This window comes from Vombatus ursinus, unplaced genomic scaffold (assembly GCF_900497805.2).
Source record: "Vombatus ursinus unplaced genomic scaffold, bare-nosed wombat genome assembly UNPS02014816.1, whole genome shotgun sequence".
Lineage (NCBI taxonomy): Eukaryota > Metazoa > Chordata > Mammalia > Diprotodontia > Vombatidae > Vombatus > Vombatus ursinus.
In genome coordinates this window covers 28,001,149-28,014,936 of record NW_020954594.1, presented here as the reverse complement: position 1 = coordinate 28,014,936, position 13,788 = coordinate 28,001,149, and the positions used below count along the sequence as shown (strand labels likewise).

The 13,788-nt window shown below is 33.5% G+C and overlaps 1 protein-coding gene across 1 annotated transcript in view; it reads right to left on the bottom strand.

Annotated features, from left to right (window-relative positions):
• The window catches only part of ACTR3 (actin related protein 3), a 57,930-nt gene that overhangs the window by 19,741 nt on the left and 24,401 nt on the right, over nucleotides 1–13,788 (bottom strand). Inside the window, exons 2-5 of the mRNA XM_027835514.1 lie at nucleotides 9,527–9,582; nucleotides 4,746–4,870; nucleotides 3,485–3,595; nucleotides 2,268–2,363 (exon numbers count right to left, since the gene is read on the bottom strand). Coding sequence (XP_027691315.1) covers nucleotides 2,268–2,363; nucleotides 3,485–3,595; nucleotides 4,746–4,870; nucleotides 9,527–9,582 — 388 coding nt within the window. The remainder of the gene's footprint in view (nucleotides 1–2,267; nucleotides 2,364–3,484; nucleotides 3,596–4,745; nucleotides 4,871–9,526; nucleotides 9,583–13,788) is intronic.

The window sequence follows — 13,788 nt, the reverse complement described above, 5'->3', positions numbered from 1 at the left end:
AAAAGCAAAATTTTCCAAAAATGAGAAAATTCAAAATTGTCCATTATTTTCATTTCAATAAAGGAATTTTAATTCACACAATCTTACTGATTTCTATATTTAAAAAAATAAGGAAGCAATTACTTTGAAAATGTATCACGAAATATTACAGTGCAAAAGAGGCTAGAATTTTTCAAAATATTTAGATGGGCTGTACTTACAAAAACATGATGAGGGGAACTCAAGACAACTATGTAAATTATTCAAGTTATAAATTGTTCTAAGTAATTAGTCATTCCCTCATAGAAGGATCAACTTAAAAAGAGACTTATAGATTTTAAAAAGTTTCATTACAAAGGCCCTTTGAAAGGAGGAACTGTTTCTTGGGAAGTGATTATGTACAAGAAAAATGTAACAATTAAAAAAAAACAGTTAAATTAATGACTATTGGGGGGGGGACTCCCCTGTATGTCTCAAAATTATCATTATGGCTTAATCAATAGCCAAATTACTCTTTTTTTCCCCTGAGGAAGGATACGGGAGAGCTAATACTAAAATGAAGTTCATAAAATTCAATCTGGGAAATGTATGTAGGTATGACTGAATTTTTAAATTTTCACAATTTATTCACAATGGTTTTGTGGAAAGTTATTCATAAGAGTTCTGTGGGAAAAACACAAAGAAAATACCTGAATAAGCCTATACCAAATGCTATTAAAACAGTTAACATCTACTTTGTTTTATTCTCTTGCAAAATGTTAGCTGAAAGGGATGGGAAGATATCCTTTATTTCAATCCTTCTTTTTAGGTAGGACCACAAAAAAATCATTACTAACGGTTGGAGATCTATCCTACTTTTAAAAATCTCAAATGAAAGATTATCCATGTTTCCATATTAATCAGTTCCAGGTCCTTAAACTATGTTGTAAAGTAACAAAAGTTCTTTTCTCTGTTAATTCCTTCAATTACAGTCATGGGATATGTTTGTAAATGTTTAAAAGTCTTTTTTTCACATGTACACATTTACACATTTTTCAACTACCGGGGTAAGAACGATGCTTTCTATTTCTTCTTTATATTCCAATAGCTCAGTACTTCGTGGGATTCCAAAAGTGTTTGTTGCCTGACTGACCTTCACCATGCTAGGTGATAAAGTTAATAACATTTAGCTATCATTAAGAGTCAAAAGGACAACAAATTAAGAACCTCAAACTATCAGGGGGGAAAATGCTCAATTTTGTGGGTATAAAAATAGAATGGACATTTTAGATCAACCAGAAATAACAGGGAATAAACCTCAAAAGTTCACTTTTCATTTTAAAAACAAATATATCTTCCATTGGCACATTAACATTATGCTAGCTCTTCTTTCAACCCAATTACAGTTGACTCAAAATGCAATGGAATGATAGATGTTTTGGGGAAAGAATAAGTATTTATTAAGCACTTACTTTGTGCCAGGTATTGTGCTAAGAGTTTCACAAATAGTTTCTTATTTGATCCTTGCAAAAAACTCATGAGGCAGATGCTATTATTTCCCCCATTTTACAACTGAGGAAACTGAGGCAAAAAAAAAAAGTTACATGACTTGGCAAGGGTAGCACAGCTAGTAAGTTTCGGAGGCTAGATTTGAATCAGGTCTTCCAGACTCTAGGACCAGAGCTCTATCCGTTATTCCCCCTAGCTATATAGGGAAATCAAATTTCCAACGATGACTTTGGCTCAAGAAGCGGCATAAAAGCTCTCAGGCAATGTATGAAAGGAAAAAAAGGTGAGCCTGTCATGTGGTACATCAGGTAGAGAGCTAAGTACCCCAGATAAAAAGACCTATGAGAAGGCCTTCAACCCTCTGGGAGGGTATAATGGAGATGATTTACAGAAGAAAATAAACTGTACAATAAATTTATAGAAAAAGAAAGCATGAATGGGCTGAGATCTGTACCTTAACACTTTTAAGCAAAAACCCCAAAATAGCCAATAGACAAGTTTTCTAAATAGATTATAATTGCAAACAATTTTATATAAAGGATATTTTACAACCAATTAGCAAAACAAGAGATTTATAAAACAGTAAACAATATACTATATACATTATAAAGAAAAGAGACTAATAGCTATAACTTAAAATTTACAAAGGACACTATGCTCAGAACTAATTAACATGTATTATGAATTTATTTTTTGCTGTGAAAAATATGGGGAAGATGACATTCCAAAAATGAGATTTTAAATGTTCAAAATTTTAATTCTTAAGATTCAGGTTTAGAGAAATATAAATACATGCTTACCTGTACAGCTATGTATAGGCCTGGAACATTAAAGGATTCAAACATAATTTCAGCTGTATATTCCCTGTTTTCTGGCGTATTTAGTGGAGGTTCAGTCTATTAGATAAAGAATATTTTTTAAAAATGTTAAAGTCCCATTAATGAAAAAAATCTCTTTTTAACAATTAAATATAAAAAAGAAAGAATTTATTACTTTGCACAAAATATCATTGACTGATTCAATTAACTTCAACTATCTGGCAGAGTTATGGAATGCAGTATTCTAATTAGCCAGATATATTGATTAACAAAAAGTTACCATACAGAATATGCATGAATTAAAACTTTCTAAGCCCTTGGAATTCAATTAAAATTTTCTAAGTCTTTGGAATTCAATGCTTATTACAAATAATAACAAAGATAACAGTATCTAGTACATTGATATATCACTTTGTTGGAAGTAGGTTACAGTGAAAATACACTTAAGAGGTTAAAAATCTATAAAATGTGAATTATTCATTCAGCAAACATTTATTAAGTGCTTCATATGTTCAAGCCACTGTGCTTGGCACTGAGTGAGATAAAGATAAGTTAAGACACACTGTTTGCAGAAAGCTTATAATCTAGTATAGGAGGAAAGATATGAACATACATAACTAAAATACAAAATAGAAAATAGGTATAACAGAATTAAGAGCAAAATTCTAAGACTCTATGAACATTCATAGAAAGTAAGATGAGGGTGAGGTGAGAAGGTGCGGAAATAATAGAAGACTTAAAGGAAGAGAGAGTTTTTCAACTGGGCCTGAAAGAATAAGTAGAACTTCAACAGTTAAAAATAGAAGACAGGGGAGAAAGAAGTCACAGGAGAGCAATTAGAATGGAAGCAGAAGAAATGATGAGTAGATATGATGCAAGAAATAGTGCGGAGATAAAAATGACAAAATTTTTTAGTTAATGGATATAAGAGACTTAAGAAAAAGAAGTCAAGAATTATTAATGTTCATGTTCTTATGCAGGTCTTTTGTTATTATCTCATAATAATTTGAAGTATTTAATTAGATCTTTATTATAATACTATTCTTGTGATCCAAAATATCAAATTCACCTATAGATGAGATTACCTTAACTCCTCTTAAGCCCAATCTAAACGGAAGGTTACTCCAAGAGAAACTTAATACAAAAAAACTCAATATATTTTGTAAGGTGTACTCAACAAAAGTGTTATTTGAACTCACCAAAAGAAAATAATGATCTTCAGGTTCTGCCCTCAGGTATTTAAAAATCACTTGTTCCATAAATCTCTCCATCAAGTCCCAATCTTCAACTATACCATGACGAATTGGCCACTGTTAAATAAACAAACAAAATAAAATCTTGCTCTAATTTTAAAATGGCACTAACAAATTTTAAAAGAATAAAAAATTCATCCCATTGAACTCTTGTCTACAAGAAGTAATAATCCACAATAATACTCACTTACAAAATTGTATTTAGGTGTTTTGGTATATCATTCACCCATTTAATAAATCATTTCTAAAAAACTACTATGCACAATGCACTTTGACGTGAGATAACCTGATATATCATAAACCAAAAATACTTCTGCAAAACCTTGAAGTATGAACTTCAAGAAAGCAGGAACCCTGTTTTACACCTTTAAAAAGAGCCATGGCAGCATTTAATATATACAGTAGTTACTGAATATACCTTTTTTGAAGCAACAAATGACTGGTAAGCTGTGGTCATGATTCATTGCTCATTCATACACACACACTCCTATTCATTCCATTACCTCTATCTTCCATTTTCTCCAATTCTCAACTCTTAAAACCATTCCTGGAGCTAACACTTTACAATTCATTTTTTCCTAAGTATTTTTAAAATTATTTTCCCTACTTTGTTTAATACTTACACATAGCATGTTTTATAATTAGATACCTTCAGGAAAAAAGTGCTTTTCTATATTATTAATCTTTTTAAAAATAACATTTTAAAAGTTACATTAATATTCAGTTCAACTCAAAAACCACTTATTAAAGTATTTACTAGTTCTAGACACTATGAATTAAAATAGATTAAAATAGAAAAATTAAATAGTCCCTGTTCCTGAAGAGTTTTCATTCTATTAGGAGATATGTGACATAGTACATATGGAAAATATAAAGTAATATAAGGGAAGACAGAGTATAAATAACTAAGCAAGACTGGATTAGCCTACACACAAGAGGGGGCACCTCAGTTGAGCTTCTAAGGCAACAAAGGATAGGATCATATATTTTGAAGTAGAAGGAAACTTAGATGTCACCTAGTATAGACTCTTCTGTCCTACAGAAGAGGAAACTAAGCACCATAAAAGTTAAGACACTAAGGCAGTTAAGACTTAGCGGGCAGAAAGTGATAGTCAGGTTTCATGAAAACAGAAAACAAATATTCTTTAAAATATCACAGAATTTTTAAGCAATTTCTCATTTATCTCGACTAACCACAGAATCATACCTTTGTTGCATAAGTTGGCTTTTCTATTGCTTCATCCCCAATAAAGAAGTCTAGATCATCAACACCCTTCATCACCCTCCTTTGTGCTTGATCTCCTACTTTGGCAGACTCCTTGATAGCAATACCTTTAAAAAGGAACACAAGTACTCACACATATTAAAGTTTAGCATTCCTCAAACTACACTTACACAGTATCTTTCATCTCTCCCATCTTGGATATACACCAGAGATGATCTTTCATTTTATCACAAACACTAATACCTGAGACCATATATGAAACTTTAAACAGATAAATAATGTCATGAAAAAAAAAAACTTTAAGTGTAATAAAAAGCTAAAAATGTATTATGCAGAAAGAATGTTTTTAAGTATTTCAATAACCATGAGATTCATTTCAGTTTTAAACAGCAGATATTATCACCACCTCAAAAGTCATCTGAAAGTCCAGAAAAGTTTTCAAAAGGTGAAATACACTGACAAAAAAGAACTACAGAGGAAATGCAAAAATATTTTCCCCTTCAAACTTTTCTATCCCATAATTCTGTACCACAAATTATGAACCAATAATTTAAGCTAAAAACACTGACAAGATTTAGCTTTACATGTCATTTTTTTAGAAAAAAAATCAAGCCATTTTTCAAAACCAACAATAATTCTCAAACTATTTAGCAAATTTAACATATCATATCACAGCTAAAATTTAAATTATGAAATTTCTGAATCCTTCAAGTTTTAAACAGTTCTTCATTCAAAATAGTCCTTATCCAAATGTATTTAGATTGATGTCGCATTCAACTGTGGCACTGTCATTTATAATAGTTATATCCTTAATAAGTTGGGCAGAGAATACTGAAAGAAAAATTCTATATCCACAATCAGCCCCTTCTAACTTTTATATTAACAACTGAAAATTAGAATTAGGAAATCTTGTAAATCAGAAGGGGACCTTTATGCACAAGATTCCCTACAAATTCGTCCAAAAATCTGCCCAAATTGCTAAGTATTTAGAAAGCCAATTGAAAAGTTAATTATGTCGAATTTATTTTAGTACATTTCTATGTTGTTTGCTGATATATGTATAAAAGGAAATATTATAATTGCATACTCCAGGTTTAGTGTTTCTGGAAAATGTGGCAATTCAAGAAGACGGTTAAGGTGGATTTGGGGTAACATATATCTTTAAGTTCATCCTTACTGAACCAGTGGTATACAGGAAAATAAAGGTAACCTGAGAATAAAATCTTAACCCATGAGGACAGAAATGGTGAAAATTATGTAATTGGCAGGCTTTTGAAAGGTATATACAAAACTGTCAAACAGTATTTTTTATCAAAAATGTCATGCTTATTCTATATATTTTATCATCTAGACAAAAGCTAAAAACTTTACCAAGAATTGATAACTGTATAAAAATCAAAAACTGAGAATGCCATTTAAAATTCAAAAAGCAATCCATCATCTAGGTCATAGTAATTTCCTACCTCATACAAGAAAATGTGCTCCAACAGATTGGCATTATAAACAAAAATGTGTAGCAACAAGGCTTAGCTTACCAATACCTTCTGAGTGTAATTTTCAAGAATAAGAAAGGTGAATACACAACATGGCGCCAACCTTATTACTATATGAAATACAATTGCAACCATCACTTCTACTGAGGTCTTGTAAGTATTTATATATATGTACATATGTATGTATATGTAAATATGTATATGTGTGTGTGTATATATATATAATTTTTTTTATTTTAATCCCAACTAAAAACTTTTAAGAAGACAGAAACAGAAAAAGTTTTGTAAGATATTATTCTCTAGAATTCCCTATATTCCTTCAGCAACTCCAGTAGTTTATGAAGAAGATTTGTAAATTCAGTTTAACATGCTCTACATCCTCACAAGCAATATATTTCTAATTCATAGTGGCATCTATATGGCTCAAAATAAATTAAGCTACACAAAGTATTATTTAACAGTCTTTCTGATTTAAATACTTACTGTGATTAAATGATAAAAATAATTATAAATACCATAAAGTGATTATAATACTGAGTCAGCAGCCTCAGAAATAGTTTGGTGAGAAAGACTTGAAAATCCAATAGTTACTTCCAGCAAATAAAGAAATTACAAATATTCAGATCCTCATAAGAAAAAAAAAAGAATAAAAGTCAAGTCTGGACTTTGACAGGAAATGAAGCAGCAAGAACACATAAGACCAGAAATGGGATGCAAATGTCTAAACGATTACTTTATGCAGCTTTCTAACAAATTAAACCTTCTAAATCCTTAAAGATAGAAGCCTATCCAATTCCATTGGAGTTACTTAGGAACAAAACCAGGAATTCCATGGAGATTTTAGTATTACAGGATTAATAGTTCAAAGGGACCTCAGATCATCTAGTCTTATCCTATTTAACAGCTGAAGAAACAGGTCCAGAGAAGTTAAGTGAGTTGCCAAAGATTACACAGGTAAAAGGATCTACACTCTAATGATTTCCTGTAACACACTTATAACCATCACATTAAACTAAATGGATCATAGAATAAGATTTGGAAGAACCTTTTTTTTTTTTTTAAAGTGAGGCAATCAGGGTTAAGTGACTTGCCCAAGGACACACAGCTAGTAAGTGTCAAGTGTTTGGTCTGAGGCCGGATTTGAACGCAGGTCCTTCTGACTTCAGGGCCAGTGCTCTATCTACTGTGCCACCTAGCTGCCCCTGGAAGAACCTTTAAAGGCCATCTAGCCTAATACCCTTATTTTACAGTTGAGGAAAGTGAGGCACTAAGAGGTTAGTTGCTTTGTCCAAGGTCACATGGACAAGCCACAGTAGAGATTTCAACCTAATTTTCTAATTTCAATCCTACACTATTTCCACTATACCAAAATTACAAAAAGCATATGAGATTGCATACATGGTATTATGACCTATTTTGCAGAATTAACAAAGCATAATTTTAAATAAAAACAAATAAAATTTGTCAGACAAATTTTCCTGGGAGTAATTATAGATATAGATATATATATATATAGCTATCATATGTATAGCTAAGATATTCAACAACAGAAATTCAATCTATCACAAAATTAAAAGACAACATGATACATAAAACTAAAAACAAAGAAAACCAGAGCATCCCTCTATTAAAACTTCTTAAGACTTGACATCAATGAAATGTAGATATAAAGTCCTAGATAACAGTATTGGCATGAAAAACTGATTTAAACCCAGTTGAAAAGGCAGTTTTATTATCATTTCAGTCTACAACCATTGCAGCTAGGTGGTGCAATAGATAGAACATTGGGCCTGTTGTCAGGAAGACATCTTCTTGAGTACAAATCTGGCCTCAGACACTTACTAGCTGTGTAGCCCTGAGTAAATCACTTAACCCTGTTTGGCTCAGTTTCCTCATCTGTAAAATGAGCTGGAAAAGAAAATGGCAAACCACTCTAGTATCTTTGCCAAGAAAACCCCAAATGGGGTCACAAAGAGTTGGACATAACTAAAATGAATGAAACATACAGGGTTCTTATATCATAGGATATATCATAGATATCTTTGAGGCAGCTAGGTGGTGCAGTGGATATAACACTGGGCTTGGAATCAGGAAGACTCATCTTCATGAGTTCAAATCTGACCTCAGACACTTACCAGCTATATGACCCTAGACAAGTCACTAACTCTGTTTACCTCAATTCCTCATCGACAAAATGAGCTAGAGAAGGAAATGGCAAACCACTCCTGTATCTCTGCCAAGGAAACCCCAAATGGGGTCACAAAGAGTTGGACACGACTGAAAAAACTCAACAAACTCAACAACCACAAGCATCATTAAGCTTAAAAGTCATTGTTAAGATTAAATGGCAATACACTGCTCAATATTAAATAACAACGCTTCATCCCCATAACGGCCCTGATATACAAAACTATCAAAACTCAAGGAATGTTGTTGTAGCACTGCTCCACAAGGCTGTATGTGAGGATATAAGAAAGCAGGACAGCTGAGGTGCTAATAAGCACAGAAGAGACAGACAACAAATATACTTTACAGACACAGTGACACACCACTTCAAATACTCAGCAAAAACTTGTAGTGGTGGAAAATATATCAACTGATAAAGAAACGAGATACCTAATTTTTAACAAGTCCTGTAAAAAGTGGTTGCCTAATCATAAACCAAAGGACAGTCCTCCACATATCTGTAATGGAAGGGAATCAGCTACCCATACCCATGAAGAGCAATGTCAACAGCCTCGGTGGAAGACACTCCAAGTGGATTTTTTTTTTTCCAATTGGTCTGCTTCTTCTTTCCCAATATGATTAATTTGGAAATGTTTTACATGACCGCACATATATAACCCATATCAAACTGCTTATCATCTTAAGGAGGGGGAAGGTGATGGACAAAGAGAGAAAATTTGGAACTTCAAATTTTTTAAACTTTTATCTTTACATTTAATTGGGAAAAAATAAAATGTTATTTAAAAGTAAAAACAAAAAAGAGGTGGGGAGGAAAAGGGGGAGATATTTTGTCTAATATTTTCTAACTAATACCATCCTTTCATCTTTCACAACTTTAATTCTAAATTTAATTTAATGTTAAATATATTATTTATAATGATAGTCATTCATTTTTTCAGAGTCTTAGACGTATGTGGCACACATCAAATATGGCAAACTATATGCCTATTATTTTGGCAAAATTATTTACTAATTAGACAGAAGTTTATAGCAATCAGGAACAATATTAAATCTGTTTGTGCATTCATTTGAGGCAGTACTTACATGAGGGGATGATAAACTGTGGTTCTGTATTTCCAGCATATCCAAGTTTCGTATACCTGAAAAACAGATAGCATTCAGTAAAACCCTCCATTAGCATATGAAACTATTCACTACAATACTTAAATTTAATATTCATCTCTCCCTGGAAAAGCAAATTTATACAATGATGTGTATGAAAAGTATCATTTTTAAAAATTCAAACCTTGCTGTAGTGGATTCTTCATTATCTTCCTAAATATTTAAAAAGGACTTTTGACTATTACAATTTAAAAATGTAACAGCTGAAGTTTAATAAGCAGCATGTTTTGAACTGTATGCCTAAGGTTAAAAATGAATTGTCCTGGGGTCAAGGTCACATGAATACATCCAGGATGGTGGGTGTTAGGAGGAGAGGAAGCTCTTCTCCTTTGTCATTCTCCCCAACCCCTCCCTTGCCTATCCAGAACTCACTGGGAATGTCAGATAGCAGAAAGAGCCTCTACCACCAGGGTTGGCCTACCTCCTTGTATTTCTCCTTTACCCCAAAACTCCATTTTTTTTTTTCCTTATAAGATGAAGAACAATCAGGCCTTACTATCTGTCTTACTACTGCCTCCTAAAATCATCCAAACCTTATCATCTGTCTTGCCTCTGTACTCTGAAGTATCCTGGCACTATCATTTTAACTACTTACATTACATAACCTAAGGACTTTGGAGCCTTTCAATGCACCATGAAGTGAACTTTATATTATATATTGTCTCCCCCAATAGGACTGTGAGCTCCTTAGGAGCAGGGTTTGTCTATTTGTATCGCCAGCACTTAACACAGTTCCTGGAGCTAAGTGTTTGATAAATTCTTTTTCACTCATTCACAGATAAAACAGATTTTCACCTGATCCTGAAATAAAGTTGGTATAATCTTATGATGCAGTCAAAAAAAAAAAAAAAAAAAAAGGTTATCTTGGGAAATAACTGGGGGCGGGGGGGTGCTAGGATCCAATGAAATTTAAACATTGATTAAGTACCTGCCATGTATATACAAGGAACTGGAGATACAAGGATAACAAAAGAAAGTTCCTGCCCTCAGTGAGTTTATATTCATACTGAGGGGTGTGAGATACTTTTGGGAGAGGGCAGAGTACCACTCTCAATCCAGTCCTCCAGGCTGGCAACCCAGGGGTCATCTTCTACTCCTCACTCTCTCATCACCCCCATATCCAATCTGCCAAGATCTGTCAATTTTTACACCTTAGTAACTAACGACTTTTTTATATGCCCCCTTCTCTTCTCTGAAATTTCCAGCACGCTGGTAATGTCTTACTTCTACACTGTTGGAATAGTCTGCTTTTTGGTCTGCCTGCTGAAAGTCTCTCCCCACTTTAGTCCATCCAACACTTAGCAGTCATAGTGATCTTCCTAAAGCTCAGGAATGATCATGTTACTCCACCAACTCAACAAATTCCAGTGACTCCTTTATCATCTCCAGAATCAAATATAAAATCCTATTTGGCATTTAAAGCCCTTCATAACTTTACTTCCTCCTACTTTTCCAGTCTTCTTAGGTATACCATTTCCTTCCCCATCTCCTCCCAGGCTTGTAATGATGTCTTTCATCTTAGCCCCCTTGCTTTCCTGGCTTTCTTCAAGTCCCTGCTAAACTAGTACTCTCACCAGATTAACTTCATTTCATTTTATGACAGGGTCTTCAAGCCAGGTACATCAGGCAAATGCTATAGATAGCATTTACCTAGACCTTAGCAAAGCATCTGTCAAAACTCTCATGCTATTCTTGTGGAAAAGATGGATAAAAGGGAGATGTATTATAATACAAATAGGTAAGTTCAGAAGTGTCTGAATAGCAGTATTACAAGTTGGAAAGAAGTCTCTAGGGGACTGCCCTAAATAAAGTCATAGATATTATTATGACATGAAATCTGTGGATTACACAAAGCTGGAAGAACAGTTAATATACTTAGTGATAGGATTATAAAGTATCATGAGAGGCTAGAACATAGCCCAAATCTATTAAATTTAATAGGGATAAATATAAAGTCTTACACTCAAGTTAAAGAAATCAATTTCACAAACATTAAATGAAGGAAGTATGACAACAGAGCAGTTTGTCTGAAAAAGACCTGGAGGTTTTAGTGAACTATGAGCTCAATGAGTCAATAGTGCAATAAAGCAGGTAAGAAAAAGAATGCACTTAGGCTCCATTAAGATAATGCCTAGGACTAAGGGACAATAGTCCTATTGAACTTTGCCCTGTCAGATCCCAATTAGAATGTTATGTTCAGTTCTGGAAATCACATTTTAGGAAAGCTATTATTAAGTCTGAGAATATCTAAATGACAGCAACCCAGAAAATGAGGGGCCTTAAATTCAAGCCACATGAGAATCCACTGATTTAAATGAAGATCATATACTTGAAGGAAGAGAAGATTTGGGTAGAAAACAGTTATCTGTCTACAAATACCTTAATAGCAATCGTGAAGAAGAGAAATTAGACTTGTTCGGTTTGGATCCAGAGACAGGATTAGGAGTAATGGGCAGAAAATGACAAGAACAGATTTGAGCTTGACGTAAGGAAAAACTTCCTACAAATAGTATGTTCTAAAAGTAGAAAGGGCTGCCACTAGAAGCAGCAGGTTCCCCTCTCACTTGGAGTCTTCAAACAAAAGCTAGATGACCACTTACTGGTATGTTGCAGAGGGTTCATGACCACCCCCCCCCAAAAAAAACCTTACAATTTTTTTTGGACAAAAGCCATCATATTTTCTCTAAATAATAGCTGTAGGAAACTTTTTTTAAAAAATCTGTGTACAAAGAAAGACAGCAAAAAGCACATGCAGAAAAATGAACCTTATACATGTACATTAAATCACTGGTGGGAAGGCCAAGCATTAGTATAGGTTACATCTTGAATTTAGATGAGGAAAAAAGGAAGTATGAATTTATAGTGCTTCTAAGTCACTCTACAGTCTAAGGGAAGACTCTGAGGACAGGGAGATCAATTAGAAAAGTATTACAACAGTCCAAGTAAAAGACAATAAAGGCCTGAAAAGTGGTTACAGTGGGGATGTAAAGGAGAATAATAAGGAACTAGAATTGACAAGAGTTATTAGCAACAGAATCGATATGAGTGAGGAAAGTAAAGCGAAGAGTCAAAGACGGCTATTAAAGTTTGGGACCGAGGTAACTAGGAAATAAAAGTGGAACCATCCACTCGTACATACATAGATAAAGAAGAAGGACATAGATACTGAGTGGAAGATTATGAGTTCATATTCGACTTTTCTTTTTGCCATTAAAAAGTTCCTCTCAAATAGTTTCATAATCAAAATATGTGCTAAGCTATTCTTTCCTACGGGAAGATGGCGGTTATTTCTGTGATCAATAAGCCTTAGACTTTTTTAAATCCATGAATGAAAGTCAAATCTTCTTTTGTTCACTGACTCAAATATTTAAACATAATTTTCTAAATGAAGGGACACCAAAGAAATACAAAAATACAGTTCTTGATTTCCCAAGTACTTACAATCTAGTTGCAGATATGCATGCCATATTTCCTATTTAATTGCTAGAAAAACAAGGAAAAAATATACTTGTGATACAACATAGCTGTCTAGAATAAGATGCTGTCCAATGTCATAAAAGTCTTAAGCAAAGGGTAGCATATGATTTAAGTGACAAAATGAGTTACATAGCTAATAAGTAAAATTGGAGTTCAGAGAACTCCTGACCAGAGTAACTGGAAAAGGACTCATGGATGAGTAAAGACCTGAAAAATAGATAGATTTTAGATAGGAATAAGGAAAAGAGGAGAGCTCACTGACTACATTTCTCTTGGGCACACCACTGTCTGGTCAGGGAAAGCAGCAGAAGAAAGGCTTGGAATGAGCAAGGTATATTTAGAGACAATGCAAATTCCAGAAAGAGAAAAGGAGGCTGAATTTATTGAAGACTAGGGAGATAAGGTTGAATCTTCAATCATTCTCCCATTTTATCAATGGTGCGTACACAGCAAACACACTGGTAATCTGTAGTGAGGAACACAGTAATACACTAAGCTGTGGATACGATAAAACCCCTAACTTTAAGCTCATTTATATCATACCATACAAAGGGCATTAGTGAGTGTGTGTACCTATTCAGTGCCAGACTATCAAAAGACTTAAATTCATTGAAAGCATTATCTGCTGCTATCTATTACAAGACTGAGGCCAGAACTGAAAAGGAAAGTGAACTGGAATGCATCTGAGAAACTATATTGCACTTTCA